We start from the raw sequence: 27,699 nt of genomic DNA, 5'->3' as shown, positions 1-27,699 counted from the left end.
GCTGCTGCTGTCCACCATGTCCCATCCTACCTTAAAGTCTTCATACATGCTGCTCCCTCAGTTTGAGTACTCCCTCCCATCCCTCAGTTTCATTCATTTTGCTAGTTTTCAGAGCTCAGTACAAAACTTAATCTTGGGATTCAGGTGTTATGGACCTCTTCATGTGATTAATATAAAGTCACACAGTTTTCCAAAATACATGGTTTTCTTCTTAATGTAAGTATTCTTAAAATTATTTATTCTTTGTTGTTGCTGTTGATTTAGGGTCACTGTTCAGAAATATCACATCGTACATATCTTTAGACAATTAGAAATGTGAGGCATTGAGGAGAGAACACTGTTTTCCGACATTTTACTTCAGAAATTAGACTCTGAATTCAAATTTCTTGTCCTTCCTTCCCTCCTCCCCTCCCTCCCTCCTTCCTTCCTGCCACCCAAGCTGGAGTGCAGTGGCATCATGTAGCTTACTGCAACCTCCAACTCCCAGGTGCAAGCAATCTTCCCACCGCAGCCTCCCAGGTAGCTGGGACTACAGGCATGGACTATGTATTTTTTGTAGAGATGGGGTTTTGCCACATTGCCCAGTCTGGTCTCGAACTCGTGGGCTCAAGAATCTGCCTGCCTCAGCCTCCCAAAGTGCTGGGATTACAAGCGAGAATAACCCCTCCTGGCCCAAGTTTCTTAAAACTGGATGCACAAGCGATAAGCATATGGAAAGGTGCTCAACATCACTAATAGTTAAGGAAATGCAATTCAAAGCAATGAGATACCACTTCATACCCATGAGGATGACTATAATAAAAAGAAAGACAAACAGAAATTAACAAGCACTGAGAGGATGTGGAGACTGAGACCCTCATACATTGCTAGTGGGAATGTAAAATGGTGCAGCTGCTGTAGACAACAGTATGCTAGTTTGTCAAAAAAAAAAGTATTTTTTTCGAGACAGAATCTCGCTCTGTCGCCCAGGCTGGAGCGCAGTGGCATGATCTCAGCTCAGTGCAACCTAGCTCCTTGGTCGCACAAGCAATTCTTGTGCCTAAGCCTTCCGAGTAGCTGGAACTACAGGTGTGCACCATCATGCCTGGCTAATATTTGTATTTCTAATAGAGACAGGGTTTCACTATGTTGGCCAGGCTGGTCTTGAACTCCTGACCTCAGGTGATCCACTTCCTTCTGCCTCCCAAAGTGCTGGAATTACAGGTGTCAGCCACCGTGCCTGGCTTCTCAAAACGTTGTAGAATTACCCCATAGTCCAGCAATTGCATTTCTGGGTGTAAGACCAATAGAAATGAAAGCAGGGACTTGAGCAGGTGGTTTGTACCCCATGTTCATAGCGGCATTATTCACAATAGCATACGTAGCACCCCAAGGGTCCAAGAACAGACGAATAAACAAAATGCAGTCTGTACCATATACACATACGTGGAATATTGTTCAGCCTTAGAAAGAAAGGAAATTCTGACATGTGACAACATAAGTGAAGGTTGAAGGCATCATGCTAAGTGAAATAAGCCAGTAACCAAAGGACAAGTATTGTACAATTCCACGAAATGAAGTACATAGAATAGTTCAATTAACAGAAAGTAGAATGGCCGTTACCAGGGACTGGGAGAGAGGGGAGAATGGGGACTTATCGTTTAATGGGTACAGGTTTCAGTTTTGCAAGACGAAAACAGTTCTAGAAATGGATGGTGGTGATGACTGCACAATGACTGTACCTAGTGCCACTGAACTATATGCTCACACGTGGTTAATATGACAGATCTTATGTATATCTTACTGGAGTAAACAAGAAAGAAACTAGCTGCCTATATGTGGTTGCCTGATTTATAAAGAAGGTGACAGTGGAGAAAGGATGCTCTGTTCAATAAATGGTGCCAGGATGCCCTTACCAGGCAAAACATTTTCATCCCTAACTCACACCACATAGAAACATCAACTCCAGATGAATTACAAACATAAATGTGAAAGCTGAAACAATAATGCTCTTATTATAACCTTGGGGTTGGCAAAGCTATCTTAAATAGGATGCAAAAAATTCTATCATAAGAGAAAAAGATTAAAAGTCCGAATATATTAAAAACTTATGTTAATCAAAACATACCAACATGAGTGAAAAAGCAACCTCAGAATTAGAGAAGGTATTTCTGATACACATATCTGGAAAATGGCTCATATCCAGACTATATAAAGAATTCTATAAATCAATATGAAGACAGACAACTCAATGGAAAAATAAGCAAAAAACGAACACAGCGCATATCCATATGGTCAAATAACACGTGAAAAGATGGTTAATTTCATTTGTCACCAGGAAAATACAAATTAAAACTACTGTGAGATATTGCTACAAACCACCAGGTTTAAAAGAAAAAACTAAGTATTAGAATGTGGAACAACTAGAATTCTTGCACCTGCTGAGAACTCTGGTAACTTTGGAAGCTGGGAGTATCTACCATAAGACGTACACTACAATGCAGGGCAGCGCTTTTTATATCAGCCTCCAAATGGAAATTCCTCAAATGTCCATCCACGATAAAACGGATAAATAAACTGCAGAACATTCATCCAATGGATGACTATATAGCGATGGAAAGAAACAATCTATGATAATTCCATTCCTTTACAGACCAGATTATGAACTTCAACAATCTATAATACGCTAATTTAAGTGAATGAATCTCACAAAGTAATGCAGCACCAAGATAGGAAGCCAGCTACGAAAAGAAAACACGCAAAACGAATCGGTGACGTTATCAACCAGGACAGCAATTAGCCCTTGGTTGTAGGAGGGGTGGGGATGCAGGTGCAGCTTTTCCGATGTGATGCAGTGAATCTGAAGGCCATTGGTACTGGCAACTTCTTAAAAAGCCAGATAGATGAAATAAAAATGATATATGAAGGTTTTTTGGCAACTGTTTTAGGTTTAGCCATCTAGGAGGTTATGAAGGGAATGGAATGATAGCAGGGGGATTATGTGTTAAAAATGACACACTATGCGTAAGATATTGTGCTTGACAAAGGGGTGAAGTCATTCAACAAACATATACCAAGAATCTTTTATGTGCCAAGCAGGTTGTCATACAACTCCTTCAAGTAGAGGTCAATACACACATCACACACGCACAGTGTTAAGTGCTGGAAGGAGCGGAGAACAAACACACAAAAGAAACAAAAAGGAGAGAGTAGAGAAAGACAGACGTACTCGACATAAAAGCTGGTAGAATGATGGAAGCAAACCCATAACAAAATTATCTATGCAGGCGATGCTGTTTGCTTATCTGCAAATCCTGCCTTGGTTTAAAAGCAGGGAATAATATGGGCCAGGTGCTGTGGCTCAAGCCTGTAATCCCAGCACTTTGGGAGGCTGAGGCGGGTGGATTGCCTGAGGTTGGGAGTTCCAGACCAGCCTGGCCAACATGGTGAAACCCCCTCTCTACTAAAAATACAAAATTAACTGGGTGTGGTGGTGCATGCCTGTAATCCTAGCTACTCAGGAGGCTGAGGCAGAAGAATCGCTTGAACCCCAGGAGGTAAAGGTTGCAGTGAGCCGAGATCATGCCATTGTACTCCAGCCTGGATGACAGAGCGAGACTCTGTCTCAAGGAAAAAAAAAATCAGGAAATATGGTGAACTAGAAACAATATACACATAGGAACCCAACTAGATAACTTAGTTAAGCATAATTTTCTTCAACCTTGGTTGAATGGAACCTTTCTTGCTAAAATAAAATCATTATTTTTAATTTTATTTATTTATTTTTGAGACGGAGTCTCAACTCTGTCGCCCAGGCTGGAGTACAATGGCATGATCTTGGCTCACTGCAACCTTTACCTCCCAGGGTTCAAGTGATTATTCTGCCTCAGCCTCCTGAGTAGCTAGGATTATAGGTGCACACCACCAGGCCTGGCTGATTTTTGTATTTTTAGTAGAGATGGGGTTTCACCATATTGGCCAGACTGGTCTTGAACTCCTAACCCTGTGATCTGCCCACCTCAGCCTCCCAAAGTGCTGGGATCACATGTGTGAGCCACCGTGCCTAGCCTTATTTTATTTTTTCGAGACGGAGTCTCACTCTGTCTCCCGAGCTGGAGTGCAGTGGCACCATATCGGCTCATTGCAACCTCCGCCTCCCAGGTGGACAGGAGCATGCCACCACGTCCAGCTAGTTTTGTGTGTGTATATATATATATATATATATATATATATATATATATATATATATATTTTTTTTTAGTAGAGATGGGGTTTCACCGTGCTGGCCAGGCTGGTCTCTAACTCCTGACCTCATGATCCACCTGTCTTGGCCTCCCAAAGTGCTGGGATTACAGGTGTGAGCCATCGCGCCCAGCCTCTTATTTTTTTTAAGCTATCTTCTACGGGAAGAAAAGCCTAATTTTTTATTTTTATTTTAATTCGAGACCAACTCTTGTTCTGTCATCCAGGCTGGAGTGCAGTGCTGGGATCTTGGCTCACTGCAACCTCTGCCTCCTGGGTTCAAGTGATTCTCCTGCCTCAGCTTCCTGAGTACCTGGGACTACAGGAGCCTGCCACCACAATTGACTAATTTTTTTGTATTTTTAGTAGAAAGGTGGTTTCACCATGTTGGCCAGGCTGGTCTCGAACTCCGGACCTCTAGTGATCTGCCTGCCTTGGCCTCCCAAAGTGCTGGGATTACAGGCTTGTGCCACCACACCCAGCTGGAAAGCATGATTTTTTAAAAGGTTATAACAGAAATTAGATTAGGAGGCCTGTAGTAGAAAAATGGCCTCTGGGTAGACAAGGAAGACAAATTAGGTTCAGAAATGGCAGGGTTACTCTTTCAGGTTTATGAACAAACATTAAAGCACATAGGTATGCATGGCGGAATGTGAGAAGCATCTGTTTGGTATACACGAAGTGCCTGTTGTGTTTTCTGGTACAAGACCATAGCGCATTGGTGGAGAGAGATGTGTCGACAAATTATTCAGATACAAATGTACTAAATACGCAATGTAATTAGGAAAAAACCCGAGGGCAAAAAGAAAGGCGTGACAATGCTTCGGGGAATTTGGAATGGTTTTATTGTGTGACATGTTAGTTGGCCCTTGAAGGATAGGTAGAAGTTTGTTAGTTATGTTTAGAAATGCAACCAGAGGAAGCCCATAAGCCTGGAGCGTTAAGAAACTGCGCAGAAACACAGGCTGGTGGTTTGAGTATTGGGCTGTGTGTGTCAGATGCAATAATAGAATGAGAGGCTAGGAAGGCAGGTCGGGGCTGGAGAGAACAGGATCTGCAAGCTTCTTGTACATCAGAAGGCAAATATGGCACAGAGGTTAGGAGAACCGCTTCCTTCTAAGTCGCGCTCCAGCACTTGCTAGCAGTATGCTGCAGACCCTGGCAATGGGCGTACCCATCTGCAACTTGGGAAAATAGTCTTTTCCTCCTACGGATTAAATGACTGAATGGGTATCAGTCAGTTAGGGCAGCTTGCAGCTCACATTAAGCGCTAAATGAGAATGTACTGTCATTACGAAGATTACCACGCCAAAACTCGGTTTCTAGGAGGGTACCCCAGCCTCTTCCCTACTGCTACCGTTTGGGAAGAAAAGTCCTCTCGGGTCGGGCCGTGCCCACTCCCCACTCCTCCGTCCTCCTAGGCTTCCGACCTTTCTTCAGCGTGCAGGGCCCGGCCAGGGAGGGGGTAGATAGGCCTGGTGGGCTGCGGAGACGCGGCCGCTTACCGGGGCTCGGATCCCGCTCTTCGTCCTCCGCTGTTCCGCGGGCCTTGAAGCCGGGCGGCAGGGCCGGTCCGATCAGGTCCCTTGCCATCCGCAGTGGCGGACACTGGTCACAGATACGAGTCTATCCAGGTACGTCAAACCTATCCCAAAGTAATCCCGCGATCCGCAGAGAAGAATGGAAGGTTTCCCGGCGCCGACTGATGACGTAAAGTCTGTGGTTGGCTGGGCCGCGTGGTTTACGGCAACGGAAGTGACGTCTAATGCTTGCTCCGCAGTCGCGTGCTAGACTCAGGACCCGGCAGAAGGTATGGCTGAGCCGGCTGGTGATTTCGTAAGTCCTGCCGGGTGGCGTGAGTCTCCCGAGCTGACTCCCACGTTAGGGCCTCAGAGCGACACTGCCCTGCGGCGGGACAGCTGGATGCTCTGGACAATGCTGCCGCCGCCACCGCCACCGCTTACGTCTTCGTCTCCCTCAGCCGGGTCAAAGGCTTCCTCTGAGTCGCAGCCCCCCGCGGAGGCCCAGTCTCTCCCCGGGGCGCCGCCCCCCTTCGACGCCCAGATTCTTCCCGGGGCGCAACCCCCCTTCGATGCCCAGTTCCCCCTTGATTCTCAGCCTCAACCCAATGGCCAGCCTTCCTGGAATTTCCACGCTTCCACATCATGGTATTGGAGACAGTCTTCTGATAGATTTTCTCGTCATCAGAAGTCCTTCAATCCTCCAGGTAGGCTATTCCTCCAGGTGGGTCGACCCCTTTACCTTTTTTCCGTTCTTTCCTCTGCACTTTCCGTTTCCTCTCTCCACTCTGCCTTGCCTCTGCACTCTTGGAGTCTGGTCATTAATGTCTCAAAATATGTCTGACTAGAATGTTTCCCTGTTGCCTGTTAATTCCATTTAGCAGTTACTTACTGAATTCAACTATGTATCAGAATCTGGGTATATAGCAGTGAGCAGAACATACAAAAAAAATTCTTGTCTTTGTGGAGCTTAATATTAATATCTCTCGTGTGGGAAGACAGACAATAAGCAAAATAAAATATTGTGCATTAGAAGGTTATGAGTGCAGTGGAGTGAGATAAAGAAGAATGATAGGTAGTATGGGTTTGTTTTTTTTGTTTGTTTGTTGTGGGGGGTAGAGTGTCCCTACGTCTCTCCGGCTGGAGTGAAGAGTAGCGCGAGCTACTTCACTCCAGCTTATGCAACCTCTGCAGAGAGGCTCACTGCAACCACTGCCTCCCGAGTTCAAGCAATTCTCATGCCTCAAACTCCCGAGCTGGGATTATGGGCCCACGCTACCAGGCCCGGCTTATTTTTTATATTTTTAGTAGAGATGGGGTTGCACGGTGTTGGCCAGGCCTTCCTGGATCTCCTGAGTTCCGGCAATCCGCCCTCCTCGCCTCCCAAAGTGTTGGGATTACAGGCGTGAGTCACCTCGCCTGGCCAGGTAGTGCAGTTTTTTTTTTTTTTTTTTCCTGAGACGGAGTTTTGCTCTTGTTACCCAGGCTGGAGTGCAATGGCGCGATCTCGGCTCACCGCAACCTCCGCCTCCTGGGTTCAAGCAATTCTCCTGCCTCAGCCTCCCCATAGGTGGGACTAGAGGCGCGCGCCACCATGCCCAGCTAAGTTTTGTATTTTTAGTAGAGACGGGGTTTCACCATGTTGACCAGGATGGTCTCGATCTCTTGACCTCGTGATCCACCCACCTCGGCCTCCCAAAGTGCTGGGATTATAGGCGTGAGCCATCGCGCCCGGCCTGGTAGTGCAGTTTTAAATGTCATTTTAGTCACAAGGAAGGTGACATATTAGCAAAGACTTCAAGGAGGCGAGGGTTCACAACCATACATACATCTGGGAGAATAGGGGTACAGGCTCAAGGAACTGCAAGTGCAAAGGCCTTAAGGCTTAGAAGCTATACATCAGAATGGGAAGCAGTCTGGCTACAGAGGACTGAGCCTGGAGTGTGGAAGATGGGGGAAGAGGATAAGACCTGGTAGGTCTTCGTAGATTGTGGGACGTTGACTTTTACTGTCGTGAGGTGGATAGTAGAGGGGAGTGACATGATCCGATTTATGCTCTAAGAGGTTTAATGTGTCTGTTGATGGGAATTGACTGAAAGGAAAACTGGTTAGGAGCTATTGTAGTTACTTGTCTGAATGAGAGATATTGGAGACTTGGACCGGGGCGAAGCTCAAGGGATGGTGAGAAGTAGTCAGATTCTGGATCCAGGGATACCTTGGAGCTCTTGGGGGTTCAGTCACAGACCACTGCAGTAAAGCAAGTCAGACACTTTGTTTTTCCCAGTGCATATAAAAATTTTCCTGCAGGTCATATGGGGCAAAAAAGTTATTTTTACATTTTATCATAGTCTGTTAAGCGTGCATATTATTATGTCCAAAAAAAACTTATGTACCTTGATTAAAAAATACTTTAGGCTGGGCAGGATGGCTCACGCCTATAATCTCAGCACTTTATTTATTTTTTGAGGCAGGGTCTCTGTTGCCTAGGCTGGAGTGCAGTGGCGCGATCTTGACTCACTGCAACCTCTGCCTCCCAGGTTCAAGTGATTCTCCTGCCTCAGCCATCCAAGTAGCTGGGATTACAGGTGCCTGCCACCACGCCTGGCAAATTTTTGTATTTTTAGTAGAGATGAGGTTTCACCATGTTGACCAGGCTGATCTTGAACTGCAGTCCTCAAGTAATTCACCCTCCCTGTGAAGGTGCTGGGATTACAAGTGTGAGCCACTGTATCCACCCTCATCTCAGCACTTTGGGAGGCTGAGGCAAGAGGATTGCTTCAGCCTAGGAATCTGAGACCTGTCTGGGCAAGAAAGTAAGACCCCCATCTCTACAAAAAATAAAATTAGCCAGACATGGTGGCATGCCTGTGGGCCCAGCTACATGGAAGGCTGAGGCAGGAGGATTCCTTGAGCCCAGAAGTCGAGACAGCTTTATCAACTAAGTTTATGTATACTATAAATCCTCTGTCCTCATTTCAACAGTGTTTACAGCATCTTCACCAGGAATAGATTCCTTCTCAAAAAAGCACTTCCTTTCCTCATCCATAAGAAGCCACTCCTCATCCATTAGAGTTTCATCATGAGGTTGCAGCAATTCAGTCACATCTTGTGGCTCTACTTTAACTCTAGTTTTCTTGCTGTTTCCACTACATCTGAAGTGACTTCCTCCACTGAAGTCTTGAACCCCTCAAATTCATCTGTGAGGGTTGGAATTTCTTCTTTCAAACTCTTGTTAATGTTGATCTTTTGACTTCCTTCCATAAATCGTGAATGTTCCTAAAGGTATCTTGAATAGTGAATCAAAACCTCCTTTCTAGGAGGCTTTTAATCTACTTTGCTCAGATCCATTGGAACAATCACTATCTATGAATCACTATGAATTTCTTTCACAAACTTTTTCAGTCAGGCATGGTGGCTCACAACTCTAATCCTAGCACTTCAGGTGGCCAGAGCAGGAGGATACCTTGAGCCCAGGGGTTTGAGGCTACACCTTTATGTTCCAACCTGGGTGACAGAGTGAGACCCTTTCTCAATAGTTGCATTCACAACTTGGCTAGCCATTTGGCACAAGAGGCCTAGCTTTTGGCTTGTATCATCTTTCAACATGTTCTCCTCACTAAGCTTAATCTGACTTGACTTAAAATGAGAGACATGCGACTCTTCCTTTTGCTTGAACACTTAGAGGCCATGATAGGTCATTAAGAATAGGGAGGCCTGAGGAGAGGGAGAGGAGGACCACCGGTTGGTGGAGCCGTTAGAACTTACATAGCATTTATAAAATTCACCATCTTGTATGGTCACTGTGTCTCAGAACAATTACAGTCGTAGTGTCAAAGAGCGCTGATCACAGATGAGTATAACAGATGTAATACGAGTGAAAGAGTTTGAAATATTTCGAGAATCACCAAAATGTGACACGGAGACAGCACCTTGTTGTTGGAGAATGGTGCCGATAGACCTGCTCAATGCGGGGTGGCCACAAATCTTTAGCTTGCGAAAAGCTCAGTAAAACAAAGTGGAGAGAAACGAAGTATGCTTTTATAGCTTAAAGTTGGGGACAACATGATTTACTGAAGTTAGGATATATGGGATGCAAGATAAATCGGAGAGAAGGATGACTTTAAGTCTTTTGCCGAACAACTGGAAGGATGGAGTTGCTATTAACTGAGATACGTAAGAATGTGAATGGAGCAGCCTTGGAAGAAAGTCCAGGATGTGAAGTTGGAATATATTTGTGTCAGATGGAGATACTGAGTAGGCTTTTAGTCTGTACTTTCAGGGGAAATCTGTGGCCGGAGCTGTAAATTTGGGTGCTGTCACCAGGTAGATCACATTTCAAGCTACAAGATTGTTCACCTAAAACCATTCTCCAACTCTGCATAAAGTTCAGTTCTGAATCCAATTAGTGTTTTATTTATTTATTTATTTATTTTTTGAGATAGAGTCTCCTCCTGTCACCCAGGCTGGAGTGCAGTGGCACCATCTTGGCTCACTGTAAACTCCACCTCTTGGATTCAAGTGATTCTCTTTTCTCAGCCTCTCAAGTAGCTGGGACTACAGGCACGCACCGCCATGCCTAGCTAATTTTTGTATTCCTAGTAGAGACAGGGTTTCACCATGTTGGTCAGGCTGGTCCCGAGCTTCTGACCTCAAGTAATCTGCTTGCTTCAGCCTCCCAGACCACTAGGAATACAGGGATGAGCCATGACACCTGGCCCAAACAGTTAGTGTTTATTGCATGCTAGATGCTGGAAATATGGGTTTGGCTAAGTCAGATGAGTTACGTTCATAAGTATGAATCAAAATACAGTCTGACTGATGATAGAGGCATATAATAGCTGATTTTAGAATATTGAGGAAATTGGGAAAAGGTTTTGGAAGAAGTATCTTAGGAAATATATAGAATTTGGGAAGAGATGTTTCCTAGGTGGAGAAAGAGGCGTCAGTAAAAGGCAAGTTCTGGAGATTGCAGGGTTCTGTGAGACTGAAGCAGAGTGTGTGAAAGGTATGGGAGAAGGGTACGAAAATAAATTGGAATCTCCCAGAAGGTCTCTAAGAAGCTGTCTTAGTCCCTGTTGTGCTGCCGTAGGGAATTATATAATGTACAGAAATGTATTTGGCTCACTGTTCTGGAGGTTGAGTCCAAGATCAGGAGGCTGTTGAGGACCTTCTTGCTGCATTGTAACGTCAAGGAAGGCATCACATGGTGAGGGGAGAGAGAAGGTCAAACTCATCTTTTATTATTGTTACTTTTGAGACAGGGTCTTGCTCTGTCGCTCAGGCTGAAATGCAGTGGCACATATATGGCTCACTGCAGCCTTGACCTGCTGGGCTCAAGCGATTCTCCCACCTCAGCCTCTCGAGTAGTTGGGACTACAGGCAGACACCATCAAGCCTGGCTAATTTTTGTATTTTTTGTAGAGACAGAGTCTTGCCATGTTGCTCAGGCTGATCTCAAACTTCTGGGTTCAAATGATTTGTCCACCTTGGCCTCCCAAAATGCTGGAATTAAAGCTATGAGCCATCATGCCAGGCCCTTTTTTTTTTTAAGAGACGGGGCCAGGGGCTGTGGCTCACGCCTGTAATCCCAGCACTTTAGGAGGCTGAGGAGGGTGGATCACTTGAGGTCAGGAGTTTGAGATCAGCCTGAACAACATGGTGAAACCCCATCCCTGCTAAAAATACAAAAGTATTTAACTGGGCATGGTGGCGCATGCCTGTAATCCTAGCAACTGGGGAGGCTGAGGCAGGAGAATCACTTGAACTTGGGAAGCGGAGGTTGCAATGAGCCAAGATTGAACCATTGTACTCTAGCCTGGGCAACAAGACTGAAATTCCATCTCAATCAATCAATCAATCAATCAAGAGACAGGGTCAGCTGGGCATGGTGGCTCACGCCTGTAGTCCCAGCACTTTGGGAGGCCAAGGCAGACAGATCACTTGAGCCCAAGAGTTCAGTCAGCCTGGGCAACGTAGTGAGACCCCATCTCTATAAAAAGAATAATTTTTTAAAAAGAGACGGAGAGAGATAGTCTTGTTCTGTTGCCTAGGCTGGAGTGCAGTGGCATGATCATAGCTTATCACAGCCTCAAACTCCTGAGCTCAAGTGATTCTCCCGCCTCAGCCTCCACAGTAGCTGGGACTACAGGTGCATGCCATGATGCTAAGCTAATTTTTAAAATTTTTTTGTAGAGATGGGGTTATGCGAGGTTACCAGGCTGGTATTGAACTCCTGGCCTTGAGCCGTCCTCTTGCCTCAGCCTCCCAAAGTGCTAAAATTACAGGCATGAGCCACCATGCCTGGCCCATATGCACATTTTGAGCCAAGTTATGACAGGATTGGAGAATTATTTTTGTAGTGTCAGTATGCAAGGTTTGTTGGAAAAGGGGGCTTATCTAGGAGTAATCTGGTGGAAGATCAGAATTTCCGACTTAGGCATGGTAATAAGAATGGAAAAGTACAGTGGGATTTGAGAAGAGACGTATTTCACAGGGTTCTGTTTCCTTGGTATGAAAGTGACGCTGAAGGAGCTGTGTTGGAGGCTTTACTGGTTACATTTCTAATATTTGAAATAACCAAAGGAATTTCATCAGGCTAGGCTGTCCATTTCTGCGATGCCTAAAGCATCTAGGGACATATAATCACACGGGTGTTTCTTCATTTGAAAAATACTCATTTGGTAGACTAATTTTAATCTTTGTTATTTTGTTTGAACTACTGTTCTTCCTAGAAGAGTAGTTTGCCAGTGTTTTTACTGAAATAATCTGTAACATGCTATAGAAGATAATATTTAATTATTTAAGTAATTATATTGTTGCAAACATTTATGGATCTCTCTTTTTTTTTTTAGTTAAACATTCTTATCCACGAAAGTATGATGCAAAATTCACAGACTTCACCTTACCTCCCAGTAAAAAACAGAAAAAAAAGGTATTTGAAGGATGTTTTTGAATTTGATCCCTTGGTCCCTGTGTTACTGTTTCATGTCTTGCATTTCCGTCATAACTGCCATCAGTGTTTTGCTTCCATCATTGACACAGTGGAGCCTTGCTATAAAAAGGAATTTTATGGTTAAGCATGAATAGCAAATTGGGATTCAAAAATTACTAATATTTACCTAAATGCTTTTTTTTCTTTTCTGCATTTTTAAAAATAGATACAGAGTTGATACTTTTATTTACTTATTTTTCGAGATGGAGTCTCACTCTGTTGCCCAGGCTGGAGTGCAGTGGTGTGATCTTGGCTCACTGCAACCTCCGCCTCCTGGGTTCAAGCAGTTCTTCTGCCTCAGCCTCCTGAGTAGCTGGGACTGCAGGCGCCCACCACCATACCTGGCTAATTTTTGTATTTTTAGTAGAGACAGGCTTTCACCATGTTGGCCAGGCCGGTCTCAAACTCCTGACCTTAAGTGATCTGCCCGCCTCGGCCTCGCAAAGTGTTGGGATTATAGGCGTGAGCCGCTACACCTGGCCATGTAGTCGATACCTGAGAAAACAGTAGTTAGGGGTGCAGTCAAAAGTTTGTGTGTAACTTTTGACTCCTCTAAAACTTAACTACTAATGGCCTACTGCTGACTGGAAGTCTTACCAATAACATAAATAGTTGGATAGAACGGTGTCTACATGTATTTTATACTTTAATGACATACTTACCTGTTTCTCAATTGTTTTGATATTTCTAAGGCTGTGTGGTTTCTGTTTTTCCAAATTGCCACAGATCTCCAGACAAATTTTCCAATGTATTTGTTGAAAAAATCCTTTTATAAGTGGACCCTTGCAGTTCAAACCTGTGTTGTTCAATGGTTATCTGTAGTTATTTTTTTTAAAGGATGAGTTGCTGTTTTTACTCTATTTTCAGGTCATTTCAACATATTCTGTACTGAGTTAGCTAACCAATTTGCAATCTGCTCATAATTTATATTAGCACTATTTGGATTAAAAAAATTAAAATTATGCCTGGGTTTTACTAATATATTTGTTAAAAATAAAATGAAAGAAAGACATAAAATAATCTCTTCATTGGAAATATACTCACAAGTTTCTCCCACATGAAAGGGTTATTGGAAAAATCAAAATATGTATTATTAGAAAGATACTTGTGTTTTTATTGATTAGAGATTTTTCACCAAAAGCCTAATTCCTCTCTGTTTGTGTTTGCAGAAAAGAAAGGAACCAGTTTTTCACTTTTTTTGTGATACCTGTGATCGTGGTTTTAAAAATCAAGAAAAGTATGACAAACACATGTCTGAACATACAAAAGTAGGTTTTCTTGGTTGTCCTGAAATTGATATAGCGAAGTGGCCTTCTTCTGTCTGTATATTTGGTAGCAAATCCAAGCTTGTTTTCCTTTAAAGTTTATGGTTTCCAAAGAAATATAGTTTGATGACTTGACAGTTGAGGGCAGTGACCCTAGGGTTTGAAAGTGGGGATCCCACTGCTTCAGGGACGAGGTAGGGTGGCAGCAAAGAAGGGCGCTCTGGCAGCTTTTCGTATGTGCGTACCTCTACTGCTCAGGAAGAAGTTGTCCTCCCCTCCAGTTTCCTTGTGCATCTTAATGAGTTCTTTCCCCTTTAAGCCTGCCCTTAACTATTAAACCATGCTGTGTAATGTGGCTGTGCCTATCACCCGCAATGGCTGGTCCACACCTTCTTAAGTACTTTAGAAAATTTTAACCAAAATGTTTAAAGAGTTAAAAACGAAGTCTTTGGTTTGGAAAGGTTCTCTTTCTGTTTTTGGGACTGCCCCTCAACTTTAGGAATTAAGAACATTTTGCTGTTTTACTGATGTATGCTTTCACTTGAGTGGAGAAGTAAATGAGATATATTATTGTGCCATGTACTCTGAGGGTGTCATTCCTTTGCCTAAAAGCAGCCCTGTTTTGGAGTAACCTTTGTTTTGCCACTGACATAAGTATGCAGAGATAATATCATATAGATGGGATAACTATGTAATATAGCCAGAGTATGTTTGTGTATGTATAGTGGGGTAAATCTAACATGGAAAACATTTATTACACAGTTTTCTTTTTTTTTTAAACTCTTATAGTGCCCTGAAGTAGATTGCTCTTTTACTGCACACGAGAAGATTGTCCAGTTTCATTGGAGAAATGTATGTTCTGTTTCTTTTTGTTCTATTTTTAAATACATGCTCTTTTTATTTTATTGATCTGTTAGCTTCACAGCTGTTATTTATATACCTAATAAGTAACATTCATGGAGTGTTTTGTAAGGATTTTGACATCATTTCTTCAATTTTGTCCTCACAAACAACTGTGGTTGTTTATATTGGCCCCATTTGAAATATTTTAAAAAACGATTTGCCCAAGGCCTGAGAACTGATTCTTGGACTTCAGTTTCTCGACTCCAAATTCTGTCCTGCTTTACTATACCATGCTGCTACCGATTGTCACGTCTGCTCATATCTTTAGTGGCCTCCCTAGGTTTTGGTTGGTAAGTCATTCATTTGGGTGTTTAATGTCATTTGAGAAAATGGGTGACATATCTACTTTGTAATCAAAATTATGTTACCCTCTTCCCCCCTATTAATAGCACCAATTAAATCCATGACAGATTCTTCTTTTTCCTTTAAAGGAAAAGTTATAATACAGTTAGATAAAACCTGCTTACTTAGTTTTAATATTGTATCCAACATAAGTTTACTTGTAGAAATAAAGTCTCCAATTTAGTCAAAAGCGTATGATACTGCGCTTTTTTCCCCTAGATGCATGCTCCTGGCGTGAAGAAAATCAAGTTAGACACTCCAGAAGAAATTGCACGGTGGAGGGAAGAAAGAAGGAAGTAAGTAGAGTTCAGAACTGGTGAAATAGCTATTTTGCTGTGGCGAGGCTTACTAATGTCGTTAAATTCATTGAATTCTCTTATAAAGGTGGAGCTAGGGAATGGGACTGTAAGCCATATTATCTAAGACTATCACTGAATGTAGTTTTAGGCAGACCTAATAAGAACTCTTCATTTAAATAACAGATATGTCATAATGGGACTATTATGTTATTCTTTGAGGGTGGCTACTACATTTCACCTATTAGGTGTTCAGGCAATATGGGTGGGTACTCTTACTGCAAAGTATATTCTACTTTGCTGCATTTAGTCCTTTATTTATTTCAACAAAATATTGTTGAGTGACTGCTTGCTATATACCAGGCAAAGGGGACACAGCTGTGGATAAGATACACAGTTGCTTGTTGTTAACAATGAGAAGATCGGGAATTCGTTCCTGTAATTAAAGAAATTTGATCATCACTGTGTAACTTGTGGTTTTACACGTATTAGGGAAGAGAGTTTAGTTGATGTCTAGCTGTAATCTGTTATACTGCCTTCTCAGAAAAGACTAGACCACTTCATCCTGAAGCAGAAGACTGTGCAGAACTACTCTGTTGATCTCTTGCACTTTTAAAGTCAACTGCTCTTTTCCTGGAATTAAAAAATAAAGAGAGCATGGGATGAAAACAAAAGAACTATCCTTAAAGATCAAAAAGGTTCTTCCAGCTCCTGTGAGCAGCAGGTTACATTTGTACTTAGTTCACCTTAGTTTAAGGTTTCAGTTTAAATCCACTGACATGGGTGGTGATGTGCCGGATGTACTGTTCTGTGAAACAGTTCGACGCTGCCCTTTAAGGCTGTTAGAGGTAACTCTGGGGAGACCAGCACCAGCAGAAGCATGAAGATTCAGAACTGACTGACGATAAATGTAATTCAGTAGAAGTGTGTAAATATCAGGTATTAATACTGTGTGCAAAGGAGAGAGTTGGATGACAGTGAAGGGACGATTATAGGAATTCAGTTGTGTGTGTGTATGAGAGACAGTCTCACTCTGTCGCCCAGCCTGGAGCGCAGTGGCACCATCTCAGCTGGCTGCAATCTCTACCTCCTGGGTTCAAGTGATTCTCCTGCCTCAGCCTCTGAAGTAGCTGGGCTTACAGGCGTGCCCCACCACACCTAGCTAATTTTTGTATTTTTAGTAGAGATGGGGTTTTATCATGTTGGCCAGGCTGGTCTCGAACTTCTGACCTCAAGTGATCCATCTGCCTCGGCCTCTCAAAGTGGTGGGATTACAGGCGTGAGCTACCACGCCCAGCCAAGGAGTTCAATTTTTAAACAAGTCGAGTCCAGCCAGTCAACAGGGACTTGGTGGACATAATAGCATTTCAGGAGCATCTGTGGCTAACAGATGAAGGAATCTAGGCAACGTGGAGTAGAGTATGTGAGTATATTAGCATATCCTTTGATCTCTTTGGAAAAAATCTTCTTTATCCTGTAGGCCTGTTTTAAAGGTTGGCTGACTTACTACTCTTCTTACTCTTCAGTTACTCTTCTCTATGTCAGTGCTACCAGAGTGCCAGTCTATAACAAAATAAAGAGCTTGTACCAGAATGTCAATCAGTGTATTACTTCCTTTATTGAAAAAGTCTTGATAAGAAAAAAGTGAATAAACGTCAGCTGAACTAAATATCATGCTCAGTGACATACTTGATTTGCACTCTGGTGTATGTGGATTGGCCGGTTGCCAGTCCCTGACACACCCTAAAGCATTATTTACTATCTCTTTTGGAAACTCGTAGCTTCTTTATAACCATAGTACATTTGTCACATTCCGGTATAGTTGGCCCTAGTCTTATAAATCTTTGATTCCACTGTGCTTTGCACAGTGCCTAGAATTCGCATGTCAGAAATACCTATTTGTTGGCTGAAGTACTGTTAAGTGGCGTAGTGTGGGAAGACTTGACCTTGGCAGTGAAAAGGGAGCCTTAGCCAACTGCAAGGTCAAACTTAGAAGCTGAAGGAGTTTGACCCATGCTGTGGCTTGAGTGTGTGCCCCAAAGTTCATTTGCTGGGAACTCGGGCCCCAGGGTGGCAGTGCTGAGAGTGGGATCTTTGGGCGGTGATTGGGTCATGAGGGCGGAACCCTCACCAATGGATTAATCATTCATAGATTGAAGGGTTAGTGAGTTACGGAGGCGGTGGGCTTGTTAGCATCAGAGTAGGTCACTTATCAAGTCAGTTTGCCTGTCTCCTGTGAGCCAGCCCCCTTGCCTGTGATGCCCTCCGCTGCCTTGGGGCTCTGCGGAGAGTCCCCGCCAGCAAAAAGGCCCTTATCAGATACAACCCCTCAGTCTGGGACTTCCCAGACACCAAAATAGTAAGAAATAAATTTCTTTTCTTTATAAATTATCCAATCTCATGTATTCAGTTATAGTGCACGTATATAGTTATGTCATGTACATAGTTATAGTGTATTTATAAGTCATGTTTGAACTATACCTTTGTTGATTTTAGAGAAATTGGGCAGAAATTTGTCGATATGATTAATATGCTTGTAAATTATAGTGTAACTAAAAGCACCTAAACTGCTATGGCCTTGAACATGAAATTCTCAGTACAGAGGGTAGACCATCACCGAGACAAAGAAGATTGATCAGTATTTTAACGTATTCGTGGCTTTTCCCTATGCGAGTGGGAACTACGCCCCCTTGTAGTTTCGTGCAACAGGTGATTAAAGGCAAACGTTCCCACTGGCGAGAGAAACTTGAGGAAGATTAATATTTGAAGATGAAAACTAGCTTAGGCAGCATGTATTTATATAAAGTTCCTGGTAGAAGAGTAGTTTGGTTTTCTAATGTTAGCAAGAAAACTCAGCAACCTTTCAATATATGTTAATAGACATGCTTATCTTTGAATAACCTCTTGACAATAGTTTGAAAATTAGAGGTAAACATTCGGTATTTGAAAGAACGAAGATTTTGCTGTATGTGGCTGAGTTCCCGGAAAACAGACACAAGTAACCTGCCTTTAGGATTCTCACTGTAGTGTGAAATGAGCAAATATACATAAGGTGGCCATAAGACCACAAGTAGCCGAAGCATTCATTTTAGCCATGTAGGGATAATCCTGACTGGTCAAGGGATATTTGAGTTTTTGGAGGGCAGGGTGGTCAATTTGTTTGCAAGGCTTCGTATAAGAGGTGATGTGCCTCCCTCCCCCACTTTGTCTTAACGTGTATTATACGTATAGTGAAATTCACCCTTTTAAGTGGATAGTCCTGACAAATGTATGCTCTCATATAAATACCACCAGAATCATGATACAGAACAGTGTTTCTTCACCTGGAAAAATTGCCTTATGCTCTGATGACAGCCTCCCCTTCACCCACTGGCAACCACTGATTTGTTTTTTGTTCTTATATTCATGCCTTGCAGAAACGTAATGGAACCATACAGTGTGTGGACCTTTTAGCCTGACTCACATGTTTTTAGTCTGCATTGGAGAGTTGTCACGTGTAGCAGTTGCTGTTTTGATTGCTGAGTGTTGCTCTTTTCATCGTGTGGATGTATCGGTCTGTTTTTCCATTCCCACTTGGGTGTTGTTTCCAGTCTTAGCCTTTATATAAAGTCTTCATAAACGTTCATCTGCAGGTTTTTGTTTTGAATATAGGGTTCTATTTGGCTTGGGTAAATATCCAGGAGTGGGGTTGGTTGGTCATATGGTGAGCATATGTTTAACTTTATGCGAAACTGCCGAACAGTTTAGGAGGATGTTTTAAATCCAGAGACGCCATTTTGAGCACGGAAAGTATTCAGATTAAAGGGGACGGTAGGGTGCAGTGGTGCTTGCATCAACTAGTCACGCTCTAGGAAATGGAATGGGAGCTTTAACCATGGCTTAGTGCAAACAGGTGTCGTTTTCCCAAGGTTTAGAAAAACAAAACAAAACCCAAGGCTGCTGTTGCTGCATGATGGTACCATGACCTAGGCCGTCTCTGTTGCTCCTTAGCACGCGGCTGTCCTCCTGCCTGTCACCAGAAGGTTCTTTCATATGCAAATATTACGCCACATTGTAGGCAGAAAGAAGAGAAAAAGGCAAAGGTACATGTAGCCTAGTTGCTCCCCTTTCATTGAGAAAACAATAGCTTTGTTTTTAGCTCCAACCAGGGGATATTTATATGGATCTCACTGGCTAGAGGTGGGTTGCTTGACCACCTCCAGTGGCAGTGGAGTCGACGGGGAGACCGAAACAAAACTGTTAAGAAATGGGGGAGAATAGACAATTAGCAGGGCTGCTTTAGTGCTTGGTGGCACAGCGGAATTCCAAAACTGTAAGTGAATTTTGGAAGCAGCTCTGTCCTTCTGAATAAAAGACTGGCTTGAGCAAGTGTTTAATAGGCTTGTTGGTGATTGTTTTAATGTAGTGGAGGCAGAGGGGATAGAGTCTAACTCTGGTTCCCAGAGGTATGCTGTGACAGCAGGCACAGTGCCTTGGAAGGGGAATGGGCAAAGTCTGTTGAGGGAATAGGTGAAGTTACAGGTTTGTGAAATTTAGAGGTGTTTAAAGGGAATGAGGAAATGGGTGAGAATGACAATGCTGGCTGAGGTTTATTTGTACCTGTGAGGTTGCCTTGTTAGTAAGTGCTCGGGAATTTCTTTGGGCACTGGCTCAGTTCATCTGAGGTTCTTCCATATTTTGTTTCTCGGGTTCTTGCTCTTTAATATATTCTGAAGTCTTCATTTTTTTCCTATATGAATATTTTATTAATAGAAGATATGGGAAACGTTGCTCTTCTTTTGGTACATTTGATAGATTTCTCAAAAGTACACAAATACTGTTCCTACCAGCCGTTTCAGAGGCCAAGGTGGGCGGATCACTTGAGGTCAAGAGTTTGAAACCAGCCTGGCCAACATGGTGAAACCCTGTCTCTAGTAAAAATACAAAAATCAGCTGGTCATTGTGGCATGCGTGTGTAGTCCCAGCTACTTGGGAGGCTAAGGCAGGAAAATTGCTTGAACCCGGGAGGCAGAGGTTGCGGTGAGCCGAGATTGCGCCACGGCACTCCAGCCTGGGCAACATAGTGAGACTCTGTCTCAATAGAAAACAAAAAAACAAACAATATCCTTGTTATGAAAATATACTTACTTTCTACACTTCTGTCATTCTCAATTTTTAAAAGTATTACTTGAACTCCTAAAAAGAGTAATGCCACATTGGTATGGCCGAATAGTCCTTATTTTATGAATTCAATCTTTCTGTGAGAGCTACATTCTTTCTGAGGAAGCCACTATATTCTTTGACATGCAGGAAAAATAAAGTCTTTATGTAACTGCTATGTTAGAAAATGCTTGTGAGAGATTTCACAGAGTAAGAATTTCAAAGCTTGAAGAAGATTGTAAAGGTCTGCTTCGCATGTGGCTTCCTTATCTTTAACAAAAGTGCATCTTTGTCTATTTCTTCATCTCCGTATTTTTCAGGTTAATCAAACTCAGAGGTACCCACTGTATTTAATTTAATAACTTTGAAGGCTTTCCACTAATAATCTGCTTTCCCTACCACCACCACCCCAACCACCGAAAAGCCACTAAAAAAAGTGGTTCTTTCTTAATTTCTGAACTGTGCGGTACCAGTGCTGTATGATTTGGCTTTACGGAAAATGAGCGGTGATTTGTTTCCAAAACCTTGCTTTTATTACAGAAATGGTGGAACATTTTCCACAGCAGACTGGGAGTCCACTAGGTGGAGCAGTTTTACAATTTATTTCAACGCTTCCTGTGGGTCTGAGGAAGTCCTTTTGTTTCCCTGGTTCATGCAGAATTCCGGTCCAGGAGAGCTGCTCCTAAAGAATGCTGCATCTCTTTGATGTTCAGAAAGAAAGAAAAGTACAACACTGTAGCTCGTGTGGAAGCAGTTGTGGTTCAGTAAAAGTGGGAAGAGGGGAAAAGCCAATAAATGGTCATGATCTGTGCATAAGGAAAAAATCGGAGAGCATAATGTGACCAGAATGGTCTGTGCTAAGATAGTGGCTAGCACGGTTTGCCCATGCGTTGGCTTTCTAGTGCTTAAAGACTGTCACTGCGGGCGCAGGGTATAGGCAATGCAGAAGGTCAAGATGAGGTAAAAATGAGAGAGAAGAGAGGAAGGAAAAGAGCATGGTTTCAAGACCATTTCCTTTTAGTGAACTGGGGAAAGACAGAAGTACAGGGAGAAAATAATTTTAGTAGGTAAAAGTACAGAGAAGCCAACTGAACATTTTTCTCGTCACAGCTATGAAGTTATATAACTTCATATTACCCATTCTCTAGCAGGGGATGTGGGCCAAGTTTTACATACGTGTAACTGCAATACAAGACCTAATTTGTGTTTTTTCAGTAGTTTTTGGATTTGTTACTTCTCGTGCTTTAGAAACCTGAACTCCTTCATCAGAGCTCCTTCCTTTTCCGTATTCATTTATCTCAGCCTTGCGTTGGTGGAGTCGGGCTTCCTCCTGTTGTTTATGTGTGTAACTAGGTCTTGTGTTTCTGATTTCTCTTTTTTGGGATAATTTGCTTTCTATCAACTTTTCTTTCCCCCTAGTTTTAAATCTATGGATTCTGTGTAAATAAGAATGGAATAAATTTTGGGAGAGGATTTTATTTATTTTAGCACCAAGAAAAATGAAATCTTCTACCTCTGTTTTAACTCCAATCTTAATACCTTTAGGAACATGATGCTTGGTTTTAGGAAGACGAATTTCCTCACCTTCAGGAACATGATACTGCTGTCTCCCAGAAAGAGAAAATTAGCTGTTTTAAAATTAGCTGTAGAAACTCCTTCGGTTTCCGCCGAAGGCGTTTCTACACATCTTTGATGTTTCATTTAGGGAATTCTTTCTTATATCTTATTTAAAGTCCAATTGCTATAACAAGTTTAAATTCTTTCCCATTGAAAAGCAGTTACTTAGCATCGGCTCTCTGGCGCCTCATGTAGCATATGGCCCAACATGGTAAGAGTCTGCATTAGTCTGCAAAAATGCTGAAGAAATGTAAGCAATAGGAAGTTTTGAGAGTTGTGGAGGATGTTCAGTAGCTGTGAGTCACATGTCCTGCCACTGTGGGGCTGTCAAAGTCGTCACTGTATTCTCATTTCTACTTGTGCATATTCTCTTCAGCTTGAGAACCACTGGACCAATCCTCTCTGTGAAACCGTTTTTCTTATAGCTTCTCATCTTCTTTTAAAGGCTGTAAATGGCTTCTTTCATCTTTCTTTGGAGGTTTTATTTTTCATCCTATTAATCATCTTTGAGTCTCTTCTGAATCCTTTCCAAGTCTTTTTTTTTCCCCTCCACATTCCTTTAGTTTAGAAGCACGAAACTGGACACGGTCCCTGAGAGTATCTGACTACTTTTGAGTATCCTGGGAAGATTTCACACTCGTGCAAGTGCCAGAGTCTACTTCATATAACCTTAGCTGATACTTGCTTTCCAAAAATGCAGTCATGTGTTCCTGACTGGCTGTCAGATTTTTATCTCCTATGACCTTGATCTTTTCCTCTTATGTTTATTTATAGTTTGTACATTCATCATGTTTTATTTATGGAGTCTATTTTTCTTGACTGGATATATATTGCTTCACACTGTCCTCATTGAAATTCATTGCGTTTTTTTCTGATGACTTAACCTCTTGCCCAATGACATTTCCATTGCTGTCTTTCAGTGTGGCCCACCCATAGGCTTTGTATATTGTCTGTGCTATTCAAGTCAGTAATGCAAATGTTAAGAAAAGGAAAAAGTGTCCTGGAAGCAATGGCAGAACACATTTGTTGGTGTGTCTCAAAATTTACTTTGATCAGCAGCCAGACTGAGTAGTAGAGAGCTGTGTTCCCCTCCTGTGTTTTTTTATATGACTAGAATCTATTGCCCTCACCCTGACAGTTTGGTGTCCACACAGTTGTGCAGAAAAATAAAGCAATTCATCTTGCATACTTCCGTCAGATTTCATCTTAATCACTGCCTTGTATATATCTCTCCCTGTTCATAACTTTCTATGGCTCTCCATCACCTGCTGAATTAAATATAAACTTTCTAGTGTGGTATTCCAGGCACATTTTGGCCTGTGTCTCCCTTTCCAGTCTGATTGCCTGTTACTGTGTTTCATACCATATTAAGTACCTACCATTCTCCAGATACCTCTTTCTTTTGTGTGTGTGTGTGAGACAGAGTCTTGTTCTGTTGCCCCGGCTGGAGTACAGTGGCACGATCTCACCTCATTGCAACCTTCACCTCCTGGGTTCAAGCTATTCCCTTGCCTCAGCCTCCTGAGTAGCTAGGATTACAGTCACCTGCCACCATACCTGGCTAATTTTTTGTATTTTTAGTACGGGTGGGGTTTCACCATGTTGGCCAGGATGGTCTCGAACGCCTGACTTCAAGTGATCCACCCACCTCGGCCTCCCAAAGTGTTAGGATTACAGGTGTGAGCCGCCACGCCTGGCCTTTTTCACTTTCTGAAGTCTTGGTTTGCATTGTTTGCTCTACTTAGCGCACTCTGATTTCTGTTACCATTTGAGATCGATTTCTTTCATTTCTTTTCTTTATGGATTTTTCCAATTAAATATAATCTTACCCTTCCACTGTCCAAATCTTTATACCCTTTTGGGTACTTTTGTCTCATGTTTTAGCTGTTTGTGTGCTTTTCTTGTTGTCCTGGTAGACTGTATTTTCAGAACTGTCTTTTCCTCATCTTGGTAACTTTGATAGACCTAGCATGTATTTACATAAGAAATTGAATAGACTTACATTTTTTTCTTAAAGTATTTATAGGTACATGCCAAATAGATGAATTAGATCAGTTTGAGTACATTGTATGATATATTTGATTTAAATTCTGGGGCACGCTCCTTACCTAGTTGCAGAGTGCTAGCAAAATTAGTGGATCAGCAGCTGGTCCACACTTTCAGTAACACTGTTATAATGTACTTTTTTCACCTCTTAAAAAATTGTAGACGCACTTAAAGGTTTATAATGATTTGTTGTATTGGTTGTTATACAAAATTGCTAAATTTGGCAGTTTCTTGATTGCTTATTTAAAGTTGCACTCTAAACGCTCTATTATAATTAACTTCTATTATTCTCTAGAAACTATCCAACTCTGGCCAATATTGAAAGGAAGAAAAAGTTAAAACTTGAAAAGGAAAAGAGAGGAGCAGTATTGACAACAACGCAGTATGGGTAAGTTCCTATGCTTATGACAAATCAGAATCTTAAAATCTTTATGTACTCAATTCTAAAATCTTTGCTTTTGTAACTTACTTTTAAAAAAATTACTTTTTTGACACCAACCCGATAGCACTGATAATTATATCTTAAAATAAGGATTACCCTATATTCGTGGTTTTCAAAAAATAAATAATTGAGACCTTTGAATCTTTGTCCCCCAGCTAATTAGTTTCCTTCCCAGAGGCGATCCATTGCATCCTTCCAGAGATACCTGCTCCCCTGAGATTAGAAGCATGATAAGGATGTCCAATGTTACCACTTTTATAAATGAATTTAGCAAGGTTGCCAAATACATGTAAGATCAATATTTAAGAAGTGAACTCTATTTCTATAAAGTAGCAACAAACAATTAAAAAGTGAAAATTTAAAAGATACCATTTAAAATAGCATCAAATGCCTGGGAGTAAACCTAACAAAAGATTTGCAAGACTCTACACTCAAAACTACAAAACAGTGCTCAGAAAAAGTCAAGGCCTGAATAAATGGAGCAGTATGTAATATTCATGGGCTGGAAAACAGTGTCATTATCTTAATTCTTCCCCAAATTGGTTACAGTCAAAATTCCAGTAAGGTTTTTTTTTCATTGTTTTTTGGTGGAGAAGGGATAGGGGACATTGATAAGCTTTACAATTACAGTTGTCATTAAGTGTAATGACAGGGATACCTTCTGAGAAATGTATTGGGCAATTTTGTGATTATGAACATCGTAGAGCGTACTTCCACAAACTTAGAGAATACAGCCGACTACATACCTAGGCTGTGCAGTAAAGCCTATTGCTCTTAGGCTACATCCCTGTGCAATGTGTTACTGTATCCAGTTGTAACACAATGCTAAGTATTTGTGTATCTAAATATAGAAAAGTGTCTGTAAAACTATCCCATTAAAGGTAAAAAGGTAAAAAGGTACACCTGAGTGGGACACTTACCATGAATGGAACCTGCAGGACTGAAGTTGCCCTGGGTGAGGCAGTGAGTGAGGTGAGTGAACGTGGAGGCCTAGGATGCTACTGTACATTTCTGTAGACATTACAAACTTTGTACCCATAGGCTACACTAAGTTATTTTGTGAAAGTAATTTTTTATGATGTTATGACATTACTAGGAATTATTTAGCTTCGCTATAATCTTCTAGGACTATGTCATGTATGTGTCCCTTGTTGAACAGAATGTCATTATGTGGCGGTTGATTGCATATGAAAATACAGAGGCTCTAGAGCAGCCACTAAGAAAGCTAGAGTAATAACGATAACGTGGTGTTGGCCAAAGACAGATAGGCAAATAGAACAGGATAGAGCCCACAAACAGGTCCACTGAGAAGCAGTCACCTGGCTTACGATAAACCTGGCAATATAATGTGGTGGAGAAAGGGTCATGTTTTCAACAACCTATTCCTTTTAAACTTTTTATATTTAGAGTGTATCTCCTATATGTTGTATAATTTTGTCTTTTCCTTGGTATCTAAACTGAAATCCATGCCTTTTAACTAGTGCTTAGTTCATTTTCATTTAATGTAATTCCTAATATGGTTGGGTTTTTAATTTGTTCTTTGTTCTTTTCTTGCCTTCTTTTGCATGGTTTTTTTTTTTAGTATTCTATTTTACTCTCAATTAGCTTTTTAGCTAAAATTATTCCTTAATCTCTCCATTTTATGTACATCTACATTTGTATTTACATTATGCCTTTTAACACTATTTTTAGGTGGTTGATTAAATAAACTTTTCTTTTCAAATGATTGTCAAGTCATGATATAACAGGACTATTCCCTTGAAGGTGAAATAGAGTGCTAGTTCCAGATATACTACTTTCTCAATTAAGTCTCATAGATGTCATTACTGAGGGATCTTCCTAACTTAGTATTTATTAGTGAATACCTTAATGATCATTCAGAAGCTAGCTGTGGTCACATGCTGTAAGAGAAAAGACACCGGGGGGGCATCTGTGAATGGGAGCCCAAGGAAAGTGGCACCTCTTCATTATCCTCATGGGGCCAAGTGGGCCAGAGGCAGAAGCTATACTTCTTTTCTTTGCAGTGACACTGTTGGGTTCTTAGCCTGACATCTGTGGGTGGATACTGGAGATTGGTCCATGGCTTTCTGCACAATTTGGACTATATATATTAATTTTTATAATGCGATTCTCTGAGGGTTATTGTGACCCTAAAAGAATTAAAAATCTCGGAATTGCAGAGATATAAATTAATCATGTTGGTTTAACAAATTATTTCAAAACTTTTATGATAATAAACTTTATTAAGGTCTTCATGTGTTACCTTGCTCTGTGAAGTACTATATTTATATTATCTTAATTCTCTCCATGCCCCGCCCCTGTGATTCCCATTCTGTTTAAAAGAGTAAACAGGTTTAGGCATACAAATATTTATAACAGACACAGCCTGTAAGTGACAAAATTGAGATTTAGATGCGGATTTCTAATTAATCTATTTACTGCAGCCTCCATTATTAAGGAAAAATAAAATTTGCCTGATAAATGGCAAACTGGCAAAGCCTGTCTTTGTGAAAACACAGTCCCACCAAAGAATGAAGAATACCTTGTGTTGTTGTCTACCACGAGGGAACCTTTTTTTAACTGTCTCCTGCACCTCCCGCCCCACACAGTTTAAGTTAAAAGATGCTCACAAAAGTACTTGCTTTCTTTTCCTTTTATTTTTTTGGAGATGGAGTCTCTTGCTGTTGCTCAAGCTGGAGTGCAATGGCACAATCTTGGCTCACTGCAACCTCCACCTCCTGAGCTTAAACAGTTCTCGTGCCTCAGCCTCCCGAGTAGCTGGCACTACAGGTGCCTGTTACTACCATGCCTGACTTACTTTTTGTATTTTGTAGAGACGAGGTTTCACCATGTTCCCAGGGTGGTCTAGAACTCCTGAGCTCAAGTGATCCACCCACCTTGGCCTTCTAAAGTGCTG

The 27,699-nt window shown here is 41.8% G+C and overlaps 2 protein-coding genes across 4 annotated transcripts in view; one reads left to right on the top strand and one right to left on the bottom strand.

The window, feature by feature from the left end:
• The window catches only part of GPALPP1 (GPALPP motifs containing 1), a 41,773-nt gene extending 35,848 nt beyond the window's left edge, over positions 1–5,925 (bottom strand). For both annotated transcript variants that reach the window (XM_008998219.5, XM_008998218.5), the window contains exon 1: positions 5,727–5,925. In XM_008998219.5, coding sequence (XP_008996467.1) covers positions 5,727–5,814 — 88 coding nt within the window. In that variant the 5' untranslated portion in view covers positions 5,815–5,925. The remainder of the gene's footprint in view (positions 1–5,726) is intronic.
• A 72-nt stretch (positions 5,926–5,997) lies between these two features.
• The window catches only part of NUFIP1 (nuclear FMR1 interacting protein 1), a 41,625-nt gene continuing 19,923 nt past the window's right edge, over positions 5,998–27,699 (top strand). For both annotated transcript variants that reach the window (XM_078375374.1, XM_078375373.1), the window contains exons 1-6: positions 5,998–6,448; positions 12,593–12,672; positions 13,902–14,000; positions 14,787–14,849; positions 15,462–15,538; positions 24,636–24,728. In XM_078375374.1, the coding sequence (XP_078231500.1) occupies positions 6,034–6,448; positions 12,593–12,672; positions 13,902–14,000; positions 14,787–14,849; positions 15,462–15,538; positions 24,636–24,728 (827 nt within the window). In that variant the 5' untranslated portion in view covers positions 5,998–6,033. The remainder of the gene's footprint in view (positions 6,449–12,592; positions 12,673–13,901; positions 14,001–14,786; positions 14,850–15,461; positions 15,539–24,635; positions 24,729–27,699) is intronic.

This window comes from Callithrix jacchus, chromosome 5, assembly GCF_049354715.1.
Source record: "Callithrix jacchus isolate 240 chromosome 5, calJac240_pri, whole genome shotgun sequence".
Classification (NCBI taxonomy): Eukaryota; Metazoa; Chordata; class Mammalia; order Primates; family Cebidae; genus Callithrix; species Callithrix jacchus.
Note: the sequence above shows the minus strand (reverse complement) of the source record. Positions and strands in the feature narration are given on the sequence as shown.